This window comes from Accipiter gentilis, chromosome 4 (genome assembly GCF_929443795.1).
Source record: "Accipiter gentilis chromosome 4, bAccGen1.1, whole genome shotgun sequence".
NCBI classification, from domain to species: domain Eukaryota; kingdom Metazoa; phylum Chordata; class Aves; order Accipitriformes; family Accipitridae; genus Astur; species Astur gentilis.
In genome coordinates, this window is record NC_064883.1 from 26,309,051 (window position 1) to 26,325,083 (window position 16,033).

General features: G+C 36.2%; 1 protein-coding gene across 1 annotated transcript in view; it reads left to right on the forward strand.

The window, feature by feature from the left end:
- Nucleotides 1-16,033, forward strand: part of MALRD1 (MAM and LDL receptor class A domain containing 1) — a 291,220-nt gene that overhangs the window by 170,202 nt on the left and 104,985 nt on the right. The window contains exon 28 of the mRNA XM_049798440.1: nucleotides 5,555-5,735. Within this exon, the coding sequence (XP_049654397.1) occupies nucleotides 5,555-5,735 (181 nt within the window). The remainder of the gene's footprint in view (nucleotides 1-5,554; nucleotides 5,736-16,033) is intronic.

The following is a 16,033-nucleotide window of genomic DNA, read 5'->3' on the forward strand; positions in this document are numbered from 1 at the left end:
TGCTGCCTCCTGAAATACTCATTATTTAAGTGCTAATTAAGTGTGAGGTATTGTAATTGAAATATTGATAGGTGATACACATACAAAGATGGACTTTTGAAAGGACACAGTGATTCACTGGGTTTTCAAAGAAGCTATGAAACACTATTGTTCATGGCTGAGAGTCAAAGAAGTGCATCCACGTCTTAACTTCTGGCAAGATTTTTTTCTAGACTTCACTTTCAAAGGAAGGAGAAATATTTACAGAGTTCTTTTTCCCAGAAGAGGGATGGGGCTCAGGAGCAAACATGGATTTTTATATTTTAATAGGTAGTAAATGGGCAATGGATTCCTGTATCATGAGTTAGACCAGCATTGGAAGGAGCTTCTTGATAATGAACAAAAGATAAAGCCGAGACTATGGTATAAAATACACTTTAAAATTGATTATTTTGGTATTATAGATAGAAGTCAGATAGAGAAGGTGAAATCAGTTTGCAAAGAGGTAAAATAGTCAAAAGAATGGGCCATGTGTAAATTTATGAGATGATGAGAACTTCTGAATTTTTATTTACGTTGTTCTTTGAGATGTTATGCAGAAAGAGTTTACAAAATATAGACTGCATAAGAATTTAAAAGGATTTTAGCACGGTTAAAATTACAGGCTTGAGTGGCATGCAGATTGTGGGGCTGTTCACAAGTCAGAAAAGGAAACAAAAGGAAGAAAGATTAAATTATTTCAGCCATGTTTCCCCTCAGCTGAGGGAGACATCTGCAGAAAGATACTGAAGAGATAGTATGAGATTTTAGTCTGAACAGAAAAAAATCTGGTGGTTGTCATGTGTTAGCAGTGATGTGTCATTGTTAGCATTTTGCTGTCAAATGAGATATCTTGCTAAAAAAATAGAATTGACCAAGTTTTTAGGGCAAAAATATTTTGCTTGTGCATTCTGTGTCAGAGAGATCTGAGACCGTGTCTTCTTTCCTCTTTCAAAGAATTGCATATATGTATAAACAAAAATTGTAATCGTCTCATAGTTCAGAACTGCAATTTAGCCTTTTGTTTGGAAAGATAAGGGTTTTTCCTTTCATGTACACTGTTTTCTAGATGCTCTTTTTTCATGTTACTTTGGAATGCCCTCTTTGGCTGAGGATAGTAGGCTGGTGGTTTAAGTGATGCAAGAATCTTGTTTATCACTCTGCTTAGCTGGAGTAGAAATGCAGACAATAAGAGGATGCAGATGGGAAACTGGATGATGACATGGTTTTAGGAATGTAAGGTAGAGTCTGAGATGAACCAATCTGAACTGGAAGGAAGGCCAAAGCAAATGTAATGAGATATAAGGAAGATAATAACGTGGCTTTGATACAAAAATGTTAGCATGAGGAAAAGAGAGACCAGGATTACATGCAAGTAAGTGTAGCAAAGGATATGTGGAGCCTGGGATATGATGCTTACAATGCAGAAGAGGCTCCCTTTTTTTTTTTTTTTTTTTTTTTTCTTTTCATAAAGGGCCACATGTAGCTAGACTCCTGCAGGGTAACTGGAAAATGAGATTTCCACCCTGACCAACAGCCAGCATAATCAGCCCGTGCTCATGGAGGCAGCCCTGATACTGTCCGCCAAAGCCATGGACCTTAACCATCTTTTTTCAGTCTGTTGGAGCATAGAGTTTGACCAGGCCTTTTGCCACCAGCCCAGGTTGAAGAGCAATTTATACACTCAGTATGAGTATGTATCAGTAGAAGAATAGCCTCATAAAAACAGAAAGAAAGGTGAAACTGTGGCCTCCAGCCTCCTCTACACTGAAGCAGATTTATTCTGATTGTCATATATCTCTTCTACATAAATATATTTATATAAGAGTGAAAAAGATCAAAAGATTTCTGGATGCAATGGACAGGTCAAAGCACAGACTGATTTCCACCCCCCCCCCCTCAGGCCATATTTGTGTTTGGTTTAGAAGCAAACACATTCCAAAGACATGAAAGAAATGCCAGAGCACCAGACAGATTAAATGGCTGGAGAATGCAGAAAACAAAACAATAATTCATGAAATGGAATCTGCAAAGCTTACAAGCAATCATCTTCTCATGCCAAGTATGTATCCAGAAGAAGTGTATAGCATACACCCCTTAGCCAAGCCAGCTCCACTGTCTGGGCCTGGGGAGAGGAGGAGAGCCAACCTTCCTGCTTCTGTCTCCCTTTACCACCTCTCCCTTGGCTGTTTCATGCAGACGATGTGCAGGGTTTCTGTTTTTGAAGGGACTTTTCACTCTGGATTAAAACAGCCTTCATGCAGTTATGCAGGGAAAGAGGTTGCTTTTCATTTTGTTATGTACAGTTGTAGCTGAGCAAGTGAAAAATCAGACTTTCACGCTTTTTGAAGTGCTGCGGTTGTATAGGAACTGCTACTATTGAACCCAGACAGGAAAAGAAATGTCTCTCTCTTCTGCATTTTATTTGTGTACTCATATTCAAGAATTAGTGGAGTGCAAGGAGACTGCCATTTCTGTTGTAAAGTTTCTATCTGAAAAAAAAATCATCTTCCTAACAAAAAGGATTTCAGTGTCTCACTGTGGAAAAAAAATGCTCCAGTCCCCGTAAATGCATAAGGATTTGATTCTTTATGGCTACTATGCCATGTACAAATTCATTGCTACAACATTTTCATGTGGATATTTCCAAAGAAATATGTGATCAGTATTACTTGTTACTCGCAGCATCCTTTACTCAAAAATAAGTCTGAAGAGAATGTTATGTAATAAATTATAACGTGAAATCAATCAAAATCAGACTAACAGCAGACCTGAGGCTCATATTCTGGTTAACTGTGCTACATTTAACATTTCCAGATTTTATATAAATATTTATCTCCATACATTTTAAGAAGTTCCACTGATTTCCATGCATCCAAACTTAAACACGTGTAATTTTTTTTATAGAGCTGGGGCTTAACGTTAGGATAGATACAAGTTTTGATTTTTTTCTCTCTCACTTAAGTGCATGAAAGAATTCCCGTATCATTTAGTATTATTATTGCCCACTTCACTTTAAGTCTTCTAAATTCACCACTAATACACAGCACTGATCTACTTTTGTAAAATTAATCAGTAATTTCTTATAAATAATGTTTGGGAAATTTTTCTGTTCCAAAGAGTTCTCAAGGACAGATAGAAAAGCTTCCAGATACAATAAATGGATTAAATTTCAAAAAGTGTTTCTCTTCAAAGTTTTGGGTTTGTATTCCATGTTGGAGACCTTTAAGCCAAATGTATCTCATCATAACCATCCATTTTGTTCACATAATGGACGGATGGAAGATGTTTGCAGACTAAGTAAGTTACCCCAATAATATGTAATACTCCATTGGAGGTTATTAAAAAATATCACAATCAATGGAACAGATAATGTTGAGTGACTGAAATAATTAAGTTAAATTGTTGACTACATATTTGATGAACGGGAATAATATGAGTAAAGTTAAGATAGATTTGCCAAACTGGTTTACCACTGTTAAAATCAGCTTCAGTTACCGTATCTACTCTTTTTTGAGCTCAGTGTTAACGTAGAGCCCTCTACGTTGTGTTTCCAGGTTGAAATGTAAGTGGACGTTTTAGAAAGAGTATCACACTCATTTTGATTCCAGTCCCCCTTAACTGCATTGATTATAGGCCTGAAAGGGGTGGTCAGTCACTGGAACAGGCTCCCCAGAGAAGTGGTCACGGCACCAAACCTGTCAGAGTTGAAGGAGCATCTGGATGATACTCTTAGTCATATGGTTTAGTTTTAGGTAGTCCCTCAAGGAGCAGGGAGTTGGACTTGGTAATGCTTTTGCGTCCCTTCAAACTCCATATTTTCTGTGATTCTATGATTCTATGAAATGAATGGATCTCTGTTGTGGTGGCAGATAGAGTCAGGAGTCTCACTGGGAGAAATACATTGAGAAAATCATAACCATCATAACCATTCCATTGTCGTCGACTGTGGAATTAGAGGTCCAAAGCACCAGAAAGGTCCTCTTATATTATTTTCTCTTTAAAGGACTGTGTCATTGGCTTTAAACCAATGAGACATAACTGAAGAAACAATGCCTAAACTTGCCTCTGTAGGTGCTTGTGTGCTCAGTCATCGTGACTTATAAAGGGCTGCTTCACCACCAGTCCAACACCATTAGTAGTGTGCAACAGTAGAGTTGTTCAGCTGAATATCTATGACTTTACATGCAGTTATGGAGACCCTTCCCTGTATTTTCTTTCCTATTTAGCAATTTAAAGTGAAGTTAGTTTTCAACTAACTCCTTTACAGTTAATGATGGTTTTCCAGAACACCATCATCAAGCCACACTTCAGTATCTGTATGTTTTGGTAGGTCTGAGGACCTCCTTCTAAAAGATTCAACAATTCTGTGAGGTTCCTGATTCAGAAACAACTGATATAATATTTTTGTGCATGCTTGTCTGCACTTTTCTATTCAGAATATAATATCTAAAGCACCAAGATTCATTTTCTCATCATAAATGTGCATAACACAATCTTATTAACATAAATCTGATCTAACAGGCTCATCATGTATAAAGAAATGTAATTAGTTTTCTTCCATGCCTATTTTTACTGGTGTCTCTATTTTCCTTAGATTTTGCTTGTTCATGTACTACTTTCTTAGAACCTTTGTTATGCATTACTTTTAGCTGTTTGGTGCATCGCACAGTGTTTTTATTAACCCCAGATGGAGGACTAATGGGTTTTGATAAGAAAAGACTAGCAAAAAAATTCTCATTTACAATTTGGATGATTAGTCACACAGTCGTAAAGAAAAATAAATTTGGACACATACAAAGCTTCTGTAAATATTTACTTTCAGCACCATTGTATATATGTATCATCCATTCACAGCAATTGAAACTGGTGCATCTGCATTAAAAATGAAGCATGCTGTTTGCTGCTGACTTGCCAGTTAGGTGATATGATTGGACATTTAAAGAAAAGCTTTACAATATATTAGCATATTTGAAAGTCAGAATACTCTTATTTACCTTCAAATAAACTATACTAATCATATGATTATCTTATATTTGTTAGTTTTTCCTCCCTTGTATTACCATTATCACAACTGTTTAAAGATTCTACCTATCCGATAACCTAATTTTAAAATGATAGACTAATTTTGCATCCAGTAATATAGTCTAAACACAAAGAATGAATCTCAGGATTATATGAAGTTAAATACAACTCTACCAAAATGGACTATTTTGGAGTTCAATCATACACTTAGTAATTTCTGTACCAAGACTCCATCTACTATTGATGTTTATGTGATTTGTATGACAATCATCTCATTTAACTACTTTTCCTATTATCATAGCAAAGCACATGTTTACTATTTCTTGACAAAACTGAAAGGGTGTCTTCCAGTCTTCTCTCCACTTGTTTTTTGGGGTAGGGGGGGGGGGGGGGGGATTTTTTTTACCCCCCCCCCCCCCCCCCCCCCCCCCCAAAAAAAAAAAAGAAAACCTGGCATTTGATAATCTGTACTTACATGTATCTTGCTATATATATTTTATTCAAACTTCAGACTGATTATGGGATTTGGAAAATATGGAGTGAATCAGGAAATCATGGTGATGAGTGGAAGAAAGTCGAGTTACACTTGGGGAAACTGAGGAATTTTGAAGTCATCTTTGAAGGCATTCGTACCAGAGACCTAGGAGGCGGAGCAGCAATAGATGACATAGAGTTCAACAACTGCACCACAAGTAAGTTCAAGAGGGAAATTTCTAGAGGAATGCTAAAGGACATGGAGGATTTTCTTGCTTGTTTTTAAATACATCACGGTTTTACTGTTTTCATCATAATGTCACTGTTCATAAAATCAGTTATGAATATATTGTTTCACTCTTATGACTCCAATACCATTTTCTGCTCATAGAGAAAGTCTTGTATTAGTGCAGCGTTCTCACACCAAATTATTGCAGATAAATTCAAGAAATGCTTGACGTTTTTTTTCCTTAATTTGTTTGGTTTTGATTAAAAACTTTCCTTCTTTAATTCATTGGTAAGTTATTGAGGCTCTGATGTTTTGTGTAGTCATTTTGTATAAATTATGTCAGATTATATCAAGTGAAGCCTGTGGTCTCCCTGTTTTATTGTAAAGGCTCTTGCTGTAAAAATGAGTTGAGACTACAAATGAACCACTGTCACTATTCCTTTTCCCAGTTCAGTTCAAGAATCCTTCACAGGGTATGCATTCTATTTAATTAATCTCTTTGTGGATATAGGCTAAAATAGGAAGAGAGTTTGCCTTTTAAAAAAAAAAAAAAAAGTAGTAAAAAACTGGGTGGATTGTGGCTTCCATCAAGAAAAGATGTGGTCTTTATCCCTGGTAGGAAACACTGTGACACAATGTAAGTGAATTTGTTGAGTAAGATGATCATTACTGATGCCACATATCAACACTGTATGAATTTTGGGGAAGTTGTCTGGGCAAGCTTTAATGTCCTGCCATGCTCTGGATACGTATTATCAGTTGAGGCATGGAAAGTGCAATTCTGGAGAGCACTTTTTGACTATTTTAATCTGAAAAATGCAGGGTTTGCATTCAGAAATTGCTCTGTGGTGTAAATCAAAGAATGGAGACTGGATACAACTTGGGACCTACTTCAGAACTGCACTTTAATAAAACTCTAAGGCAGATGTAACCTTAAAAGCTCTTCCAGATACACGAATGTTAGTGATTCCCTTCTGCTTTTTCTAAGTGTTTCATTGTCCCTATTGCTATGTATGTGATTATTCTCCAAAGGACAAGGGTAGATGGATAAGGATGCCCTGGTAGGAGATGGGAGGTCAACATTCCCCTATTATCTTGAATAACAAAGAGGATGTTGATCTCTCTTGCGGTTTGTTACCAGGTTGTGCTCAGATGTATTAATTCATACAGCGGGGTCTAGTTAAAACACATTTCTGGGATTCTGTCCCATTTTAGGGCTACAACAATTAGACACTTCATTTCACAGTCAGATTCATGATGACATTCAGCAAATAAAAATAGCAGGATTTTTTTTTAAGGAAGAAGAAAACTCCCTGTTAAGTTCATAAAGATGATATCAAAACATCTTCATATAACATAGAAGTATTTCTGCTTTCTCTTAAGTCCACATATTTTATAATAACCTGAAAATAGACATTATATAAACATAACTGGAAATATTCCACAAAGTTGTCATTGCAAGGAAGGAAATTGTGTCAACAGGGAGTTGGAAAGCTGTCATATGAAGGATCTTAAATCTCTTAAAATGTTAAGACTGCTGAAATTTACATTGGTTTTAGTCTATGACCCTACAAATCTGAATGTTAATAGTGTTTTATAACCAGTCTTGCATTAAAATACTTTTGCAGTGAAACAGTTCAGAAAGTAACTTGGGTTTATTACTATATAGCAACTATTTGCTTTACAGCACTGCTTCAGCAAAAGCCTCTGTTGGGAAAGCAGCTGCATCATGTACTCTGACTACTTTCACATACTTAGAGCTTTGGCATAGTAATATTTCTGTGTATTTTGCAGAAAATTATTGTTTATGAACATGAATGATTAAGAGGAGGCTTTTCTCATAGAATATTGAAATACACAGTTGAAGCTCAAGATACAGTACAATTTCTTTTAAAGATTGAATTAGAAAAGTTGGAAACCCAAGATGCTAATCCTTTATAGAGCTGTCATTTGCATAGTGGATGCTTTTACACTGTAGTAAGGTACATTCTTTATACAATCAAAAACATTCACTTGTGGCATCTCCAATAGTGTATGCTAGGCACTGCAGCGTTTTCATTAAAGTTTAGGTGTATGTAATCCATGGGAATGAGTTTAAGCTTATGTCTTTGTTTTTCAGCAGGATCAGAGGCCTATCATATATGTGCTTTTTAACTGTATGTATGCGTACGTGTGCAAATGCTTGTTTGTAAAAAAAAAAAACAAAACAAAACAAAGAAACACACCCCCACCAGTGATATTCCTGTCTCTACAATGATATTTAAGCTCAAACCTAAGTGAAGAAGGAATCATTGCATAGTCTAGCATCTTTCACATCAGCTCCATGTATGATTTTTTTGCCTTCTACTCCACAAGTTAAGATCCGCTTGCTTAATTTTCTCAAGACTTTTGGTATGCTGACCTTCCTGTTGGCACAATGACATGAAGGAGCCTGGTCTGACCTTTTTCATTCTTGTTGCTATTGATTCTTTACCTTTGCAGAACAAACAAACAAAATACATTTTGCCAGATTTTCAAAAACAACATTTCCCATCTGACCCAAGCCTGGGGCATTCAGGATAAAGAAAGCATGTCATGTCTAAATTGTTTTTTTGCAGCACAGGGTTCACAGTTTTATTGTGTCTGTTGTAACAAAGTTAAAAGACAGCAAACACAATCTTCCTGTGGCCAAACTCAAGGAGAAGAGTAGCATACAAACCAGAAGGGGTCAGGGGTTTCTTCTCAACAAAATGACTTGATTTACAACACTTATTCATGTACTGTGTTTGTAGCTATAGAATTGCTGAGCTAGACACATGACCAGGGTCCTCTAGGGGAACTGAAGACTACATCTGCATTTTCTACTGGGACTTACAAAGTTAAACTAAAATCTTATATAATATGATGGATATTCTGGCCACAGTAATTACATAAGCAGAGGAATAGACCGTGCACAGAAAAAACTAGACAATAATTGAAAATAATTAAAACTAGAATAACAGGTTTGAAATAAACAGAGAGGAATGGAAATGAGAAAGCCTTAAATTGCATGGGAAATAATTGAATGTTTAGCGGATTCCCAGCAGATGGCATGTAGTGGTGGAGATGAATGTTAGAGCAATTCTGGAGCTTTCAGATGTTTTGGGATAGCCGCCACCTCACAGACTGTCCTTTTGGAAGCTGCTGAATGGTATTCCTAGATCATGGTTTACAGTCAACACAATAAAATAATTGCCTCTCTGCAGAAATAAGGCACTCAAGGGGAGACAGTGAAGAGGGAAGAGAGAGGCACTCTGTGTGAGGATTTTTGACATGAATATTAAAACTGCTTTTATGCAGTATGGTAATATTCAGTGGTTATAGCAGAGTTTAATAAATCAAAAGACTTATTTTATTGTATATGGATTTTCCTTCAGCTTGCTTTCATACAGTGTGTTATAGAAAGAAGCTGTACACATCATGAGGGAATCTGCATGGAGGTGAATTAGGTCTGCAGACTTCTTCACTCTTCACTTGCATAGCTGTGATTTACATAGCTCATTATATGAGGATTTTCAACGGACAAAAGAGAATCTTTTCACTATTTCCTTTTCAAAATTAATTAGTTAAAAGCTTCTGTATCAGTAGAATACTACAGATAACTTTATTCTGATCTGAGCTTCTGGGGAGCTATCCTGCAATGTTCATTTCCCTCAGGTCTCACTAATTTCTGTGAAAGTGAAGGTCAAGAAGCAACTGTGGATTTATTGGAAATGTGAGAGGTCTTGGAAATATTGTCAGAGGTAGGAAAAAAGAGGGTATAAAAGAGTCTTATCAGTTGGTTGTGAGAGGGTGTTACATTTTGAGAGCAAAAAAAATTTAAATTCCAAATCTAGTATCTTTTTATTTTGCAGGTTTAATTGAAAGGTGTGAAAAATAGTGGAGTCACATCACAGCCAAAGATTTTTCTTAATATTAAGTTAATTAATTTATTGATTAATTACATTTAATTTTTTTTTTCACCTTCTTGTACAATAATTCTTTATACAACTGTAGTGATAGACTATCCTATGTGACCTGAATGGAGTTTAGAGTGGTCATCTCTTGAGCTTTTTAATAATTAGCTTTGACCATGCATGAGGTTATTTGCAGGCTAGAAAAAAATGCTTGCAATTTTGTCTTAATAAAAAGGTAAAATACCTATGAGTATTATACAGAATAATCCCTAATGATAATTTTATTTTTGAGACTTCTGACACTTATCTTCATGATAACACCTTCTAAAAATCCTGTCAGAAATAAGCTGTGGTCTAGTAACCTTAAAGAGCACTTCAAGCACTATTGATTTGCTTTTCCAGCTGATGGCTCGCTGTCGTATAATAGTGAATCAAGAGCGCAACTCATCAGACATGCTCTTGCCAGTAGTCTGAATTTTGTACCTCTGTAATTTCAAAGAAAAGGAATCCTGTACTCCAGATAGAAAACACAGAATATAAGCATGGACATACACCTTATACAGCCATATCATACACACTGATTTTGGCATCCCAGGGCAACATCTGAAAAACAAACAGTGAAAGATAAATGAAAATAAGTGAGTCATAACCCTAAATTCAAATTAAACAGAAATGTATAGAATAGTTGATTATTTAGTTGATGTATGTATTTTTTCTCGCAATTCAGTGAGATAAAAGTACAGGAAGAAGAAAGAGCCAGTACAGCTCCAGTGATCTCTGTGGGTTGCCTGTTTGGGATCAGACTTCACAAGCTTTTCTTCTCAGATTTAAGGTAAATAGGATACACATTCAGTCATACTTGAAGCGTCATTAAAATTATATTTATTTTTTAAAAGAAAGCAAATCAATATGCCAAGTACTCCTATTAATAGGAAATTGATTTACCAAATTGAGCTGAAAAGAAATTTTCTTTAAAATATAATCAAGCTTGCTTGGCCTGGTGGTAAACTTTTTCTTTCCCTTTCTCCTCATATATTTGTATTCCTCCTCACCTACTGTTTATGGCAAAGACCATAGGTGAAGGTGCTGCAATCCTTTGAACGCCTTTGCTTCCATGCTCCCATCAACAAGAAGCTTTGAAAGTCTCAGCAGAGAAATCCTTTCTCATAAGAATTCCATCCTAGCTTTGCAGATCAGAGAGAAAACAACTAAAACATCCCAGTGTTTGGGTGCGTAGGCCAAGTTTTTTATTTTTAAAATAAGCCAGTTTCTTTGAATCCTCAGCTATGTATCATGCAAAGCTTTACATTTAGTGGAGAATTTAGTTCTTTCTGCTCAGACACTTGAGAAAAGTTCAAACTCTTATAACAGAAATATTCAGTACAAACTTGGCCCTGAAGTGAGAGGGAAGGGAATTCAGGCAGAGAAAGCGGCCAGAGTTGATTTAGTCACTCAAGATATACATTTATATTCAGCCAGAATGTATGTCCAGTTACCTGGGTTTTTTGATCTTTTTCTTTTTTTTTTCCTCTTCAAAATATTTTACTATTTTATGATGGTTTTCACCTGTTTTTATAAATAGGTCAATGCCAGGGTGTTCTGACATGGGACACTGGAATTGCATCAACTGGCTCAAACTTCCCAGTAAATGTGCTGAAATTAATGGTAAAATTCTTATTTGTTAGTCTATCGTTTGGATTCCGTCTTTAGAAGGAAATTATTCCTTGCTTTCATGGTGAGCTATCAATTTACAAATTGCTGATATCTATTGAATCTGCTTCTACTGTAGAGGAAGAAAGCTCATTTTGAGAAGTCTACTAATTTTTTGGTTACAGTAACCAACCATTTGGTAACTTAATTTGTGTTACAGCAACATATATTAACATGAATGAGCTTTATCGGTTTTGAGTGAAAATCTTACTGAACTCGGATCTCATTACACTCAGCAGAGGGTACAGATGACATACAAATTAGCTCTAGGCAAGAAATGATCTCCCTGCTGGATATGTGTACAAATGCCCTCGTACAATGGACTCGGTGGGGCAGCGTGCTCAGGAGAGATGCGAAGGAAATACAGGCTCCCTCAACCCAGTTTGCCAGGGCTGCCAGAGTTACACTGGGGGGAGACCTGAATTCCTCATAAGTCATGTTATGTACAAGGTGATTGCTTAAACGGCATTGCGTATTAAGACTTTCTAGAAACGTATGAAATAATGTAAATTCATTTTTACTCAAAAAGCAAATATTATATAGCCTGGCTTCAGGGAATGAATAGTATTGGATTTGACAACCTTCTCTGAAAAGATTAAAAGAACAGAGAGAAGAGAAATATGGCACCAGCTTGAAAATCACAGTATTCTCTAGTTTTTATTACACTGTACAGAAGTCATTTACACAGCTGTAATACTCCAGGATTGCTATTTCTGTTTGAGATTATGTAAAAAATGCATGAGAGCTCATGTGAAACTTTTGAAGAAAAGTTGCTGACTTCAGAGATACTTTGGTTTGGTAGTAGGTGGCTGCAAAAGCAGCTTTTCAGTATAAAACAAAAATCTCATCATTTTGACATTCACTGTACATATTACTTACTCTTCATTTCCGATGGTAGATTTCTTAACTCCATGTATTTCAAATGGGCCACAAGAGAAGACTTTTCATGGCTAGTAAAACATACAGAGTAGAGATGGCCAGATTTTTTTTTTTTTTTTTTTTAACCTCACAATCATTGTCTATAAAGGTGCTACTAGAATAATGAACACTGCCCTAGCCTGAGTTCATTTTCATATGAAATTACTGTAGAAGGTGGGCACCCTTCCAGTACAAATAAACTGCATGTAACAGTTGTTCCGTAGCCTATCATACACCTCCATGCAATATGACACCACAGATGAATTTCATGTCTAACGATGATTCTGCAGAGCCAGGGAGAGCATTCAGCTGAGGAAGCGTCTCCTTGTTGCAGATAATTGTGTCTTGTACCTGTATGCTGTACTCCATTGGTCTGTCACAACAACCCCTCTGGACCACATTAGGACAAGTCCATGTACAAAACCAAAATATTCACATGAGATGCTTCTAAGAAATCTGTGATAAGGGGAGAGAGTGCTGTGATTGAGTGGTTTGCATTGATTCTGCATCACAGTGGAAACAACGGCTTGACAGTAATTTTGTAGGGTAAATATCATTGAAAAGCTCTAAAAATAATCTGTTCAGCTGAACTTTCTAGGGTGTAATGTAGCTCTACACTGGAAACAGGATAGAGGGGAGACAGGGAGGGGAAAAAAGACCAAGAGGTAGAGACCACATGTCAAATTGCTTCAGGAAATATTTCTCTCTGGTTAAACAGGTTCATAATTACTGGGAAATAGAATTTTCTGCAAAAGCGTTACTTGATTTTTTACCTTATCTCCTCTTCTCCCTTTCTTTTACCACTTGCAAGCTCTAAAGAGATAAAGCCTAGAACACCAGACCTCACTCATTGCTCAGTCCTCAGTGTTTCTCCCTAGTGTCTTCTTTAGTGTTAAGCAAAATATGGGAGCTGCCTACATGAGGATACTGTGAGCATGAGCTCCTAATCCTGCTGATACACTCTACGCCAAGGCTGGCCTTTCAGTCTTAATCAAATATAGAAACTTCTGTCCTTGTCTGGTGTGGGTTTATATACTCCATAATATTGGCGCTAGAAATTGAAGAGAATTTCTCTCTTATTTTTAGTATTGCTTGAGCCAGAGCCGGTGGTACATTTCCAGAACTATGGATGAATTTTTTATTCTTCCAGCTTATGTGGTGGCCTTGGGCACCATAATACTACTTGCTTTGAGCATCTTTAGGAAGTCCATTGGCAGACTTTTGCACCTACAGGTGAAATTCTCTCTCCTAAGAGTCAATATAATTTGTTAGATCTGCTGTTTATGTCAGAGCCAATGCATATCTGTGAATTACATCTGGCCTTTTTAATGACACATTCTGTGAGGAGAATTCCCTATGGTTTTTGAATTACAAAAAGAACCTTATTTGAAATTATATCTAGCTTGCACAAGTAGAAACTTTTCATCTAGTTTTCCCTGCAAAAGATTGCCAAGGTCATCCATGGACAGAAACATTATTGATGAGTTTGCTAACAGGGTTTTAATGGTCTATAAAAAAAGTCATGTATAAAAGGGTACTAAACAATTGGGGACAGCAAATGAAAAGCTTGATGCAAATTGTGTTTCGTAATTTCTGAACTTCAGAATACTGAGTACAGTTGAGTTCCAGTTCTAATGAAACTTTCTATGAACTTATATTTTATACATTTGATTTAAACAAAGGGTGAAACTTGGAAAATAAAGATCCTTCACTGAATAATATTTTCAATAAAACATTTTTATTTTTTTAATCTTTGATTATTCCTGTATCTCAAGTATTGTGGAAGAGGGGAGGGAAATGATATAAGTACTCTCACTATACAACACAATTTAAACAAAAAATAATAGAAAGAGGTGAATTTTCAACTGTAATTTGAAAACATTTCTACTCAGAAAGAACCTTAATTTCTAAAAAGACAAATAGGGCGAAAAAAAAGTCTCATTTCCCTTGAATATACATTGCATATTTCATTTCATACTGTTGACATGGTTGTAGAGTATTGTTGAGTGAGTGCGTGCATTCCTCTTGGAGAGTAGAGATGAGACTCTTGGTAAACAGCAGGTCAGTGTACTTGACCTTGAGTTACACGTTGCTTTTCAAAACAGTTCAAGGTCTTGTTCACTGCAGCCTTTAGCAACCATAATACCTTGGGATTCACCCTATGCCTTTTGCAAGCACAAAGCGCTGGCCAAACATAACCTCTGACAACCTATGTGAGTCTTAAGTGTCGTAATACAACACAGCAAGAGCATCTCTTCTTTTTGGCTGTGTGATCAATCAGTTCTTTCATGATAAATATTTTAAATAGGAGAACATTCAATGCATCAACCTAATACCCAATCTACGAAAGTTACTGGTATCTATCAGCCTAAAAAAATTTTTGAAGCTATCTACTTTGTTTCAGACAATCAAGATCTATATCTTTTAGAGCTGATATTTGGCCTGTCTGGTTCTTTAGATGATTTTCGGTGTACTGGATAGCACAGGAATATTTTCGTCTTATAAAGCATTGGTCAAAGAAAGCTCTTGTACTTTTAGATTCAGAGAAACAGTCACTGGCCCAATGCTGTCCTCTAGTAGCAAACCTAAAGGAAAGAAGGCCATCTTCATGAGTTCTTTCATAGCCAATCTTTTCCTGGTAACTGAAACAAAGTGTCTGCTGGGTTAATAATGTTGTATTTATCAGCTATGTCCAAATCAATCTTGTCATGTCTATAAATTCTGTGAGTACCATATGACCTAGTCTTCCATACATAACATGTGCTGGAGATGGATATAAATATATAGCTTGTGATGCATCCACAATAGAGTCACAATTTATTTGTGGTATGCATGACGTGCATCTGTGTCTTGGTTGTTTTCTATGTATATACAAATGCACGCGTTTGCTGGTATTGAGAATTACATTGTGCAGAATGAAATATGTAGAAATGAAAGCAAGTGTATGTAAATGCAAGTTCTATGGCAACCATCATTAACATGCTTTTTTTGTAGGGTTTAGTGATCCAAAAGCCAAACCAGTTCTATTGGTCTCTTAAAAACTACTTAGAAGATTATATGGCTCTTTGCTGCATCAATCCAAATTGCACTTAATTGAAAAGTGATATTCTGTGTATGCTTTTTTCTTTTCAACTACTGCCATTTCATTTGGCATAGGGATTTGCATAACGTAGCCGATAGTTACTACTTAATCTAAAGTATGCCCTTGCTAATTTCTTGTGGTGTCCTGGTTTTCAGGAAATGCTGCAGTTCCAAGGGGAAACCAAATAAATGGGTATGATAAAACATTAGCTTTTTGCTGTGCCATAATAGTTGTTTTATTTTTTATTATTTTTTTTTTTTAATTTATAAGACTCTAATCCCCAAGTGTTTACTGTAAGGGAAAAAAAAGGCGGTTTACAAGAATATGTGCTGTGGCCTGTCAACTTTGATCCAGGAGAAAATCAACAGTTTAATTGCTCCACTGATTCTTGTTAATCTAGTTGTTTCTATGCTGATCTAAAGCTTGGTTGTTATCATAAGCTAGGAAATTCTTCTTTGTGTTTCTGTGTTTTGTATTCTATATTGTTTTGTTTTGTTTTGGGGTGGAGTTTTTAGTTGCCTATATTCTCTTTTTGTGGGAAAGGAATGGATTGTGGCCTTTTGACTTGAAGCATACCTGTATAGTCTTCGAACCCCACAAGTTTATGGACTGAATGATTGTAGGAGAAGAGAGAGCAAAGCATAATGAAAAACAAAAGTACTT